At 34.1% G+C, this 13,833-nt stretch overlaps 2 protein-coding genes across 3 annotated transcripts in view; one reads left to right on the forward strand and one right to left on the reverse strand.

Moving 5' to 3' along the window:
- Positions 1 to 1,082: 1,082 nt before the first annotated feature.
- LOC108751245 (synapsin) overlaps positions 1,083 to 13,833 on the forward strand; it is a 44,187-nt gene continuing 31,436 nt past the window's right edge. The window contains exons 1-5 of the mRNA XM_018491329.1: positions 1,083 to 1,142; positions 3,213 to 3,540; positions 4,072 to 4,325; positions 4,704 to 4,839; positions 5,351 to 5,455. Coding sequence (XP_018346831.1) covers positions 3,271 to 3,540; positions 4,072 to 4,325; positions 4,704 to 4,839; positions 5,351 to 5,455 — 765 coding nt within the window. The 5' untranslated portion in view covers positions 1,083 to 1,142; positions 3,213 to 3,270. The remainder of the gene's footprint in view (positions 1,143 to 3,212; positions 3,541 to 4,071; positions 4,326 to 4,703; positions 4,840 to 5,350; positions 5,456 to 13,833) is intronic.
- LOC108751244 (metalloproteinase inhibitor 1) overlaps positions 6,875 to 13,833 on the reverse strand; it is a 31,817-nt gene continuing 24,858 nt past the window's right edge. For both annotated transcript variants that reach the window (XM_018491328.1, XM_018491327.1), the window contains exons 2-5: positions 9,191 to 9,317; positions 8,667 to 8,749; positions 8,324 to 8,554; positions 6,875 to 7,292 (exon numbers count right to left, since the gene is read on the reverse strand). In XM_018491328.1, the coding sequence (XP_018346830.1) occupies positions 7,071 to 7,292; positions 8,324 to 8,554; positions 8,667 to 8,749; positions 9,191 to 9,317 (663 nt within the window). In that variant the 3' untranslated portion in view covers positions 6,875 to 7,070. The remainder of the gene's footprint in view (positions 7,293 to 8,323; positions 8,555 to 8,666; positions 8,750 to 9,190; positions 9,318 to 13,833) is intronic.

The raw sequence follows: 13,833 nt of genomic DNA on the forward strand, positions 1-13,833 counted from the left end.
TTCATAAAGCATAACATAAAGAAAGTAACAGAATCACGAGTGAGTTTTATAATCCTAGCTTATTATTTCCGATACACGAGAGAACCCAATTACGAAGAGATGTCTTGTACAATAAAAGTGTATCGTTTATAGCAGAAATAGGTCATTTCGTTTAAGCCACTCGAATTAAAAAGAAATTTCTCAGCGTTATAAAGAATCCAAGTATTATATATATCAGCACTCAGGTATAATATTACTTTGTAGAATTGAATTATATTAAAAAGTATCGAACCTTCGTATTTAAAAAAATAATTAATTTGCTTTGAATAATCCGAAAATATTATAGAATAGAAATAAAATTTAATAAATTTTAATTGTTATTAAATTACAAAATAATATATTTTGATAAATAAAAATTCTACATATGTTTATTTGTTCAAATATAGAAAAAACAATATAAAAAGTATAAAAAATTAATAATAATTATTGTACAAATAATATCGTTGATAAAAAATACCGCGTTCTCATTTATTCAATGGATCCAAATAATACAACTACCTGCTTATACAACTATTTATACAATTACAGTCTTATTTACGTGAACAAGAATCAGAAGACACAATCATGTCTCGGTGCTAAGACAAACGCAGCGTCTATAATAATTACGAGTATAATTGATTCAATTACTCGGCATTCAAATCCTTTTATCTCTTCTATTTGCAGATTTCAACTTGGATTGTTTATTTTCTCCTTCCTCACCTCCTCTTATTTCATCCTTTCCTTTCGGATTACCTTACGTTGAAATTTATCCCGCGACGCATCAAGCAAAGAAAGCCCGTCCCATCGATCTGGGATCTAGCGACACGATCCATCGACCCACAACGAACGACCTATTTCGCGCGTCACGGCGACGTCGCATCGTCAGCAGTGCAAGGATCATCGCCACGACAAAGAACTGAAACGGGTTATCTTCTAAATCGCTAACGGTCCGAGCAACGAAACCGGGAGCCGTTTCGTCGCAGCAACGAGCTCGGTGTAACCATCAAGATTACCGGCCGCGGCGGTTGCGCCAAGTACTGTGGTACAGCTCCATCACCCGGCAACATTTCATTCTCCAGTTTTCGTCAGTCCTTCACCTCTAATGTCAACTACCTGAAACGGAGGTGAGTCGTTGATACATCAGATCTGTAGGACTGGCATTTCATCTTGCGCTTATTTATTTTGTGGACTTAATCTACGGTGCTGTGCATGTTTATATATGCTCAAAGGATTAAAGTCATCTTCTGTATACTTTCCGTAATTTTATTGACGCAAGCATATTGAAAAATGTCAGTCCGAATTTGGAATCTGCATGATTGAAACGAAATGCGATGCATTTTTTTGTATTTTGTATTGTATTGCGTCCGCCAATCTCCCGGATTGATTTCATGGAATATTTCTAGAACGCATGGGATCGATAATGAACTTGAGACGATACACATCTCTCAATACTCATCAGAAAACGTTTTTACGGTTGAAAATAAGCAATTTACGTGACTTAATCTTATTTCTTTGTTTCGTTACTGCGTATAAATGTAGCAATAATTTATAATTGCGAATAGCGCTCTATACTCTCATTATATTGCGCGCTTTAATGCACTTTTAACGTAATTACCGGTCGTCTGTTATCGGACGAGGTCCAGAGATTCCTATAATTAAAATCCGGCATGGAAATATTTCGACCGAAACGTCGCTCTCTACCTGCTGCTGAGAGTGAATACGTTGTTGAAAGGTATATACTTGATGAAAACTTATGTATCACATTGCCGAGCTAAATCCTGTTTTTACGAGTACCTCTTATATAGAGTCAATTTACGCACACTGGCGTGTGCATGATAATGATCGGCCTTTAAAACAATGTGCGCGATACCTCTCAATATTCTGCACGCTCTCGGCTCCCATAGTGCGCCTGTGAAGAGAAAATAGATTCCTCTGTCTAATTAGCCGGACACGAGTGCTTACCTGAGTCGGCCATTAAGCAAGCAACAACATGTCAAACTTTCAGTATTGAAAATTAGGATTGCTGAATTCGACACGAAGGTTCCCACACTAATTTGCGAAATCATTTATGCGAGGATCTCCGTTAAACCTATACATTTGCATATAAACATGAAAATATATTTTTAATAAAACACTCTTTATATCTTTTTATTTATAAGTATATAAAGAAATGTTGATATAATAGGAAGCTCAAAAGAGATTTTTCTTTACTTTCTTTTATATTTACGGTTATCGAAACTTCGCGCGATCCTATAAAATTAATTCTTAAAAATCCTATAAAATTGATCCTATAAAATCCTATAAAATTAATTCTTAAAATATTAAAAATTTTATAAAATTAATCCTATAAAATCCTATAAAATTAATTCTTAAAATACTGTTAATCGATTAAGGGAGAGTTTTAAATATTAAAAGAGATTATATCGAGGTATTTGGGAACCTCCGCTTATTTCAAAGTACATTCTACGTTATTGACAGAGAATCCAAGCACAGTACCATAATGTTCTTATTAATAATTTCAAGTCCTTCGTATTCGACAAATATGGATATGTGCATGTAGCTCGTTAAAAATACCGCTTCCAGCATTGCCCCAAATGCAGCAACCTGGATGCACGCCACGATATCAAGCCATCGCGCTAACGTTGCTTTACCCACGGCAACGTTAGCACAACGCTACCTTTCCTCCTTCATCAGCGATATCGCGTCTTTCATCTCTTGCTTTATATTTATGACGTAAATCTCGCTGTTACTTATGAGTAACCATATTTACACGTAATGTAAATCGATGATGTGAATGTGCAGCAACGTGGTTTCGTGCGGATGTCCTATAGGCATTGTTCGTATTTAGGTCGCTCATTTTGTTCGACGCGCAACAAATCATTTGAGCAAAAAAAGAGATTACCGCCTAATGGATGAAGAAAAAAGAAACAAATACGCTACTTTGAACTGAACGACGCCGTGACCGCCTACTTCGCAATCGAAATAGACATAAGATCCGTAGCAGCACGCATGCAGCGCCGGCCGATTAGCGACCGCCCAGCCTCATTGCCGACGTCATCTCCATGCTCGTCATCCCATCAGCACCGAATGGCTGTGATCGATGTGCATTTAACGCAGTCAGACACGACAGCGTCAGTGCGCGACCTGCCGACCGATTGTCACTGTCACGACGACCACCATAGCTTGTCTTCCAGGTTCTCGTCAGGGGACCTAAGCTCGGAGCTCGACGATGAGCCCAACGCGGATCCTGGGATGGCCACCGTGGGCCGACAGGACTCGTCTCAGCCGTATCAAGCAGTGCCAGACCGACCCCTGCAGTCTCAACCGGGCCCGATACCATTGCCGACCCAGCCGCCGATCCCGGGTGTCCCACCCCAGGGACCACCGCAGCCCATCGGCGGCGATCTCAGTCTCAACCTGAGACCTGGCTCGCGGACCACTAGCGCACCATCCTCGCCGGCGAAGACACGGGAGAGTTTGCTCCAGCGGGTACAGAGCTTAACCGGTGCCGCCCGCGACCAGGCAAGTCAATTTCATTCCCCTTATTTCATTTTCCTTATTTAAATTTATCCGACAATTTCGGTCTAACAGAATCAGATTTAATACAATGACAAATAATTTCGTCGCTTAATCATTATTGAAACGAACAAGAGAGACAGGGTTATTAATAATTGATTAAATAATAGGAAAAATCCTATTTTCACAGTCAAAGCAAATATGAATATTAATATTATATTAAAATTCGTTTCAAAAACGGGATCCTCTCTATTATTTAATTTATTCTCATCGATCTAATTTTCATTTATAATTATTTAATAATTAATTTAGTCATTAATAATTCTGATTAAATAAGAAATATCCCAAAATCTTTCTCAAAATATCTCTTTCAACATCTCTCTATCAGTTCTGTGTTTTCGAAACTTTTAAATCTGGCTTTCTCAAAAGCATTTTCCTGTCATTCATAGAGACGTTAATTATAATCAATCTTCCATTTGGTCGGATATGTTGCAAGCCGAGAATGTCACAGTATGTGACAGCTAAAATGATGCGTAGGGTGCTTCTATTTTGGGAGCGGCGGTATCTGGCGCGACTAGAGGCTCGTCATACAGCAAGGACCGATGCTTTACTTTGCTGGTGATCGATGACCAAAATACCGACTGGAGCAAATACTTCCGAGGACGCAGATTGCATGGCGATTATGAAATTCGCGTGGAGCAGGCGGAATTTCGAGAACTGTCCCTGACGGCAAGCGAGGCGGGCACCGTAGTGTCCATGGCTGTCTATCGTAACGGGACCAAAGTTATTCGGTAAGATGAAATTGGAGCATGAATTTTTTGAGAATAGTTTCTGCATCCCAATCATTTTATTGATCCTCTGCGTTAAACTAAAATGCATGATTTAAATAGTTTAACATAACTTTTATAATTTAATATTATTTCAACAGTTTAATATTACTCTGCGTTTCTCCTAGACTCTTCAATATGAAATTAAATTATCCAGAAATAAATTAAAATAATATTTTAAAAAATTCAAAAAATTAATATTGTGTATAACACATAATGTATAAAAACTTTTAAAGAATGTGTTAAATATAATAACGTAATGAGACAGAAGTACTTATTATTTAAAATGTTAAACCAATATCAAACAATGGATACGTAGCACCTATTATTATTTGTTATCAGATCGTTCAAACCTGATTTCGTATTGATACGTCAAAATCTACGAGATGCTGGAGAAGATTACAAGAATCTTCTTCTTGGTCTGATGTATGGCGGTGTACCTAGCGTTAATAATCTCACAGCAATTTACAACTTTCAGGTAATGTATTATTACGGTAGAATTATCGTCTTTATAAATTCTCTAATTATTATTTACAAAACATAATAAAGAAAATAAAGTTTATTAAGAATATTATAATTTCAGTCATCTACAAATAAGTAAAAATCTGTAACAAATATAATATATTTACACACACGCACACGCACACGCGCGCGCGCGCGCGCACACACACACACACACACACACACACACACACACACACACACACACACACACACATAAAATTAATACGTTATATCAAAACATTATTTTATTTTTATTAATATTAAAAATTTTTAACCTGTAAAATTTCACCTGTATTAAAAATACAGAAATTAAATAGGATGACGATAAAAATTTTAATGTACATGTTGTATGCGTAAATATATATATATTGTATGAGGCTCTTCACTGTGATGTCCTGTATCGATTTTGCGTTATATATGTATCTTTCTTACATGCACATTATAAGTGACCCTTTCAGTAATTGCTATCGTATTCTATGAAATAGGACAAACCTTGGGTATTTGCTCACCTGCTGGGACTACAGCGCCGTTTAGGTAAAGACAACTTCCCCCTGATTGAACAGAGTTATTATCCAAATCATCGCGAAATGGTAAGTAAAGTCAATTAACATATTTAAAATATTCATTTTTTCATGTTTAAAAAAACAAGAAATTTTTTAATAATTATTAAAAGAATGATATATGATGTGTTTTAATGAGGACATGCTTATAAGAACAACTGTTTTCATTTATTTTTATTCTACATGTCACGTAATACTTACAAAAGTACCACAATTAAGAGCTAAACTAGATAAAACGTTTATATGTAAAAAATAGATATTTTTTCATTCGAAAGTGCACATACATATAAAATTTTAGCATTCTTTGTATTTTATATTCTGAATTTTGATCTACATAAACTGCTTTCACTTAACGTTAATGAAACTATGTATCCATAGATACATAGAACAATATATTATTAGTAGAGTAAAAATAATAAATGTATTTTTACAACTCAAAACCTTCTACATATATTTATAAGATTATAGAGATTCAGTTATTATCATCAGATTAAATAATTTCATTAGATTAAATAATTTCTGAACTATGAATAATAATGAATGTAAATAACAAATGTATACATACACTACGATTTAATTTAGATCTAAAATGCGCATAACATATTATGAAATGTAATAAAGTACGAATGAATTTTTAACGACGTCTAAGACTACATACAACGATAATTGGAGGAATAATTTAATGATACATAATATACATAAACAATACATAATATATATACAACTCGTTAAGAGCGAGAGAATAATCGTGACAGTAATCGCTCATATATATTTCAGCGATGAAATCCATATAATATATCCACGCATTTCAAAATATCTAAGCGATGCAAACTTACCCCTCGGTAATAATAATCGAATAATTAAGGGTCGATTGCACCACACGTCGGTTAGACCTATCAATAATTAATTAATACTTTTTCTGTTTGTGATATAGCCACAATGTGTTAAACGAGTTAAATTGCCATTATAAACTATAGGATAAAATTAGCCAATGCTGTTATTATCGAATCTAAGTCACGAATAATTTAACAGACGATAGGCGATTGTTAAAATTGCATAGTATCGGTTCCTCAATACAATTGTTTCTGTCCACCATCGAAATCTGTATAAAAATTAGCTCGAAAAGTAATGTCATCGTTAACGAACATACATACAGTTGCATCTCTCACAAGTAAAGCTCATCCGTTTACTTTTCAGTTCCAAAGACCTAACGCATTGTCATTTTTAGATAAATCCGATTTTATTCGAAAACACTACTAAAAATATAAAGGCAATTTACAAAGCAGAATGTTATTGCTTTCAACGGTTAATGCAACTATTTATTATTAAAGTACGGGGATTCTCTTTTGCCTCACGCATCTACGTACGCGGTAACTCATTAATAAACTATCATGTTACTTAATTATTCCATGTAATACATAGCAGAAGTTCAGGTCTCTTGCATTTATACGCGCTGCAAACATGCAGCTTTCCATTAAACTATCGCCGTACCACATCGCTGTATTTCATCGTTCCTCATTTGATTACGCGATGCGTCCGTCATCAAATTGTCTGGCAGACACGTCGCATCATTTTACAAATGATAAATTCTGTCGCTTCCCATCGCACGAGGACACGAATACGGAGCACGATACGAAAGTGACGATTAAGGTTCTCGCGACCTTTGTTGCTCGCGTTTACGCTGATACTCCTTAATACAATTCTTGTACGGGACTGAGGGAACCCAGGAGCAGCCGCTGGATGACGCCATGCACACGCCGTATTTTTCTTGGCAATCCTGGGGGCCTGGCGTACTTTCCCACAGACAATTCTTTCCGCCGCTGGACTCTAGCACGGCACCCTTGCGCCTCCAGTGTGTGTACAGAATCTGCGATACAAAAACCAGGCCATTTTTTTCCGCGCTCTTCCTTACGATCTCGTATTCTTAGCCACGTAAACTCGCGTCACGCATAAGTCAACAGTGATTGAACAAATGCGCGGATATCCGCGCAGTTCTTTGGTCGCGTATTTTTAGGACACTCCATTTTTGAGAAGCATTCTCGACTGTATAAAATCGACCGAGATTTACAGCGTATGTGATTCATTGCCTTAAATCTTTCACGCAGCGAGTTGGTTTCGTGGAATCAGTTGAAAAAATATTTGATTTTGCGTATGATTTACAAGTTCCTGTTCAATGTACATTGAATTCATATTTCGATGTATTTATTAGAAATTCTATTCTCTCTAATTTTCAAATGTACGATAAATTTGATTCTAATTATGGTTATAATCAAACAACGTAATATATCGTGAGAAAAGCAATATTATTAATTATTAATCCTCATTAATAATAAAATTCTAAAGCATTTCTTGCTGTTTAAACTGTTAAATTCATAATTTCAAATTATATCCAGTTGAATTATTTTTATTTCTATTTAGGTTGCCACTGCAATTTCTACTCCTACTCAATACGAGTATTTCCTTAGGTTGCCACTAGGATTTCTACAGTTTCCATTCTATAAATTTTATAAGTTCCTATTTAATATACCATACGCATTAATTAAAACAATGATGTTAAACAATTAAATATATTAAACACTAAAATTTAGTTAATTACTTATTAAGAGCATATATTTTGTTCGTGAACGTTATTTGCTTTAAAACAAGCTAAGCAATTTAACCACAGAATTAAATTGATTTGCATTTTGATATATACGAAAGTTAAAACAAAACAAAATATTATTTAACTCAAGGGATTGGATTATTGTTCCTTCAATATCTAACAGATGTTGAATAGAATATCTTGTGATACTCTCTAGTTAAAATTTTTATACTAGTGTATTCTTCAAAATATTACGAAATTAATAATCGAAGGAATACAATTGAAGTGTGACGACAGATAAGATATAATCCACTTACATCACACACGCAGCCCTGTTGATAGAGCTGTCTCAATCCTTTGCGTTGCCTAGTAGTCGTATCGGCCCATCTTATCGAGAGCCCGCAGTTCGATATGAGTGCTTTTCCCGAGACGATTCTTCCGTTTAGAACGTACGTGTCGCCGACGCTCAGTGTCACTCCGCACATCGAGTCCGTGGATGGTGTCCGTAAAAGGTTCTGCATCAGTGCCATGTCGGCCTTTGGGTTCGACTGCGCGAGGAAGAAGCAGAGGCGTAAGGTTAAGCATAGATTGCATTTCGCGATGAACACGACGAACGTCTCTCTGCGCGCGGTAATGTTTCGCCGGCACAATAATACGCACCTTGAACACCCTGTTTATCTTGACCTTGTAAGCGATCTCATAGTCGTTGACGGGGAGAACCTTTTTCACCCTCACCACGACGACTGCGACAGAAGAACGTAATTAACTGTGGCCAAAGACTTTTAGAAAGATCGAAAAGTGATTTTCGCTGTTATTTAGCGTATAATAGTCGAATAATTTTATAGAAAATTGTAATACATTGGCTACATATCAGTATATCTAAGATACGTAAAACTTATACAATTATTATAGAAAATTATAAAACATGTTATAAAATTATCAAGTTAAAAAGGTTATATATAAAATACATTATAAAATATTACACAAAGCTGAATATTAATATTCCTATCATTAAAATTATATATAGACAAAAATAAGATATTAATACATTTCGTTAAAAAAATAATGTAATATTTGAATAAAATTAGAATTGAAATATTTATTAAAATATCAATTTATATTTTTTGCTCTATGTAATATATATGATATCAACAATTGAGACATATTATTGACCGTGAAATTACCAAAATCTGATTCACAAAACTTGGTTTGGGGATGGGCCTGCGCACAGCTGCATGCTGTAGTTTTCTGCACCGATGCTAATAGCACGATTAACAGCGAGAAGTGCATCCATATGAGTAATCGCCCCATCTGAAGAAAATTAAGGAGATGCGTTATTTATACAACAAACAAAATAATCTCATTGATAATTTATTGGAACAATCGCTTTGATCGCTTAACTGCTTTAATTTTGGGTATAATTTTGAAGAGCCAGCATGTAACAGTTGATGTCAAGGTAATGCAAATGTAATTTAATTACCGTGAGATGAAACGTGCGTAATGCGACGCAATGAATTGCTATGTATGCGGAAAATCCGTTTATCTGCGAAATCCGGTTACAAGCATTCAAGTTATTCGGACAACTCATTACTTGTGTGCGTAGCGAAAGATATCCGACTCTTTGAATAACTGGACAGTGAAATATACTTTGCCGAGACAATTTATAAAAACATGAAGATAGAATAAAATATTTTCGAGTTACCTTTATCATAGAAATAGCATTAATTATTATGATTATCATAGTTGTTATTGACGCCATGTTAATCGTGATAAATTTAGCAATCAATTTGGATTATCGCGCTACAGTATGTCATGTGAACTTTAAGCTTTGATATTCAGATTATCATACGTATACAAATATATAATTTTCAATAGTTGATCTAAATAAATATTATCAGTAAATAACGGATTTTAATTAATTGGATATGGTATTTATTTATATTCAAGATGTGAGTAATAAAAGATCACAATATGTTATAATTAAATTGCAGATTTCTCAGTTCAATAGATAATAAATACGCGTTGCCTGTTGCAATATAATATGCAACAAATATCAAATAGGTATGATATTATTACATGAAAATTTCAAAAAACATTCATAATTATAATACTTTTATGTGATGCATGGCAAAAGGCAATAATCCTCGGAAATTATGAAATATATGAGAAAAAAAAAGACAACAGTCTTTTTTGATAAACTAAAGAACTCTCGCACAAGGAAATGCGCTAATCCGACCTAGTTTATCGTCACCAGCTGAACGTGATCTAAACATAGCTGCAAAACGGTAACCAAAGTCGAACGTGATCTAGAAACACTTTACGCGGCCGAAAATGTCTCATTGAGATGCACTATCTATCATTTTAATGAAAATAAATATTTATAATCTAAATAAAGAACAGCTTGCACACTAACTATAAATTGTAGTATGAACGTTTGATATCTGTGTTGTGTTTATTATGTTTATTGAATTTCTTAACACGTAAAATATTAATTAAAAACAGTTACACTTTTTGAAATAAATCGTTGAAATAAAAATTTCAATGCAATATAAAAATTATAGTAAACTAAAATTCAAGGAAAAATGTCCTCTTGTTTTTCATTCTTCTCATTACGAGAAAAATTTAAAAAAAAAACCAATTTTCTGATAGAATAATAAAAGCATTACAATAATGGAAATATTCATTAATCTAATACACAAGTTTATAAATACATTAAAATGTGCGAGATACGGAACAGCGATATACATTCGACAAATGGAATCGTATTCTGTGATATGAATTTATTAAAAGCATTGAACGCACGGATCGGTCGGATACTATTTTATCGCAGAAGCGTTATATTCCAAGCTCTGCGAATTACGTTCATGGTGTTTCAAGTTTTTCACACTGACACTTTGCATGGAACCTTTGTGCCTACTCGTCTTTCTCTCAGCAAATCTCTGCGAGATCGATCGCGATATATCGTAAAAAGACAAGGGCGCAGTTATTGCTGTGGTAAACGCATGTAGGGATATACCAGGATATCCGCAACCATAACGATACATCATCGTTGAGAATCTCTCAGCGTTATCTTCATAGACTCATTTTGTAAAAGTGCCGGGATTATTAGAAATAACTGTAATAACAGATAATTTCTTTACCGAGCGCATTAATATTATATAATTGTATAATATTCTTGTCTAATAAAAAAATATAAATTGCAATACCGAGATTGACATAAATTTGTTTCAGTTCGTGACAATATATAATCGAAAGAAAACGTGCAATTTTCTCGATATACTTAATATGATGTACGCGGATCTAAGCGACGCGCAATATCGTAGGTAGACCCATAATCATCATTTATGTTTATGCGAATTTATTGTCTCGACTCGTACTCGATTACAGTAATGTACTAAAGTGGTTTGCTCGCAAGAAAATTTACCGGTCGCGTTTAAATAGCGGGATTGTATACTAAGGTGTACCGCTTAAATTCGATCAATCCGCAGACATTACACGAATTAATAAAGATAATTGTATAAGTTGGAACAAACGTATTTTTTATTTTCTAAAATTAATCATAATCGTTTGTTATAATTAACGAAATTAAATTTATTATTGTTGATAGTCATTGTTTAATTTCGTATGTAACTCTTCCTTTCTTAAAATGTCAAAGTTGACAGTAATACAATTTTTTTTAAATATAAATTGTAAAATATATTTATATTTTCGACAGTACAGATTAAGCAATACGAATATATTAATCAATCTGTAAGCACATAAATATTAATATGTAATATAATATATGTATAATATATATATATATTAGGTGTAGTAAAAAGTCATCGCGTTTTTTTAAAAGACATCTATCAGTACAAACCGCAATTACTTTCTTACCAACAATATCAATATATCTTGATAGAGTAAAGTTTCAGCTTTAAAAATCTCTTTTTTAAATTATACGATACGACAATTTTTAATGGAGTTATGAGCAATTAAAGTCAAAATAATTCTTTTATTTAATCCGCGATAACTCAGTAATCAAAAGTCGTAGGAATATTTAAAAAAAAACGATTTTGTAGGGAAAGTATCAAGCTTTCACGATAGGTAATCGAAAATTTTCTCAAATTCGTTTTGGACACGTTACAAATCCACAAAGTGAGAAGAAAATTTTTCGTCTTTTTCAGCTCGTAGTTTTTGGTATGTAAAAATTATCAAACTCATATAAACTTAAAAAATGTGATAAGCTTTTAAAAGTAGAGATTTCAAGCTTTAAAACCCTTTTTTTAAATTTGAATTTCATTCATTATTGACGAAGATATTGTATATACAACTTTGAGCTAAAAAATACGCGATGACTTTTTACTACACCTAATATATTGACGTCAGCTGATAAATTGTAATATAACAAATTTTTTAATCAGTTTATAAAATCAACTTAATTCTAGATTACCTAATGATGGCATTTTAGTTAATTAGTTTAATTACTTTACGATTAATTTAATCGACTTTCTAATTCACAAACGTATATCATTTAATCGCGAATCGAAACTAGTTGCAAGAAAGAAAATAAAATGACCTTCACGTTGCAATATTTGCATAGGATAGGACGATAGCCTTGTCAGAAATCGATTGCGGTTTGGAATAATCCGCTTGAAAGATGCGCATGTCATTAATACGAGTTCTAGGAAGAAGAAGTACATGCGAGAACAACTATCGCAAGATTTACATCATCTTTACTTTAATCGAATTAACGGCGGACAATGATAATGTTTAAATGGTCAACTTTTTTCAAATTATATTTTAACGTAAATAATTATTTGCAAAAATTCGCGGATTAAAATACCATAGGAAGAAAGTTCTTAAAATAAAAGTTAAAAAATTATTTGCCACTTTTTGTCACACACTATTTTTTAAATCTAAAGGTTCAAAACTAACCAATTATAATTATGATTAAACGGTCAACAACCGTTTAACCGTAATCTGTAATTAGTCAGTTTTACAGTTTATATCCCAAAACTACTGTATTCGAAACAAAAATATGACAAACACTTTTTTAAAGTTATTTCTTTCGAGAATTTTTGGTGCAATATGATATTTCGATTCACTAATTTTGAGATCGTCTCATACATCAATAAAATAAAAAAAATCATGAACAAAAACCAGGTAATCATCTTTTATAATATAATGTGTGTAACTTTCCTCTATATGCGGTCAGAATTAAATATTTAAGTGAGCGTAATGCGAAGGATCGAACGTACCGTTAAACCGCTCAGATAATCGAGATTCTACGGTGCTGGCGAAAGGATTTATATGGGCAACGTTCGTCACGTCCACACCCAGATAAGTGTCCTCTTGCGATGTTCGCCGAATGCGCTTCATGCATCATCATGCAAAACGGATTGATTGAGGGTCTGATGTCACAGGCGGCCGATACCGTATATACACTCGCATTATTTTTATTTCCGTTTGCGACAATAAATATCACGGTGCGTGTGTGAGAGAGTGCGTACTGTCTGCCGGTGTTCCACGCCTCGTGATACGTCGTGATGACACGGTGTCGAGCGATTCGTCACTCGCCTCAAGATTCACTTCGCGATCTCGTAAGTGAAGCTGCCGCCAACGATGGTAGCAGGGGACATCGTAATCTTACGCACGTTTATACGCGTATGTGTAATGCACACTTGCGCTCACTTAAGAGTAAAGTCGCGCGCGAAATCACATGTCGAATGGATGTTGAGGCGCGTTTTCCCGCGCGAGATCCTTTTGCCATTAAAGACATGAAGAACTAGACTGGATAATGTAACAAAAAGGAGCTCAAGTAATTCGTGTAATTAATTTTTGACTT

Source organism: Trachymyrmex septentrionalis, unplaced genomic scaffold (genome assembly GCF_001594115.1).
Source record: "Trachymyrmex septentrionalis isolate Tsep2-gDNA-1 unplaced genomic scaffold, Tsep1.0 scaffold42, whole genome shotgun sequence".
Classification (NCBI taxonomy): Eukaryota; Metazoa; Arthropoda; class Insecta; order Hymenoptera; family Formicidae; genus Trachymyrmex; species Trachymyrmex septentrionalis.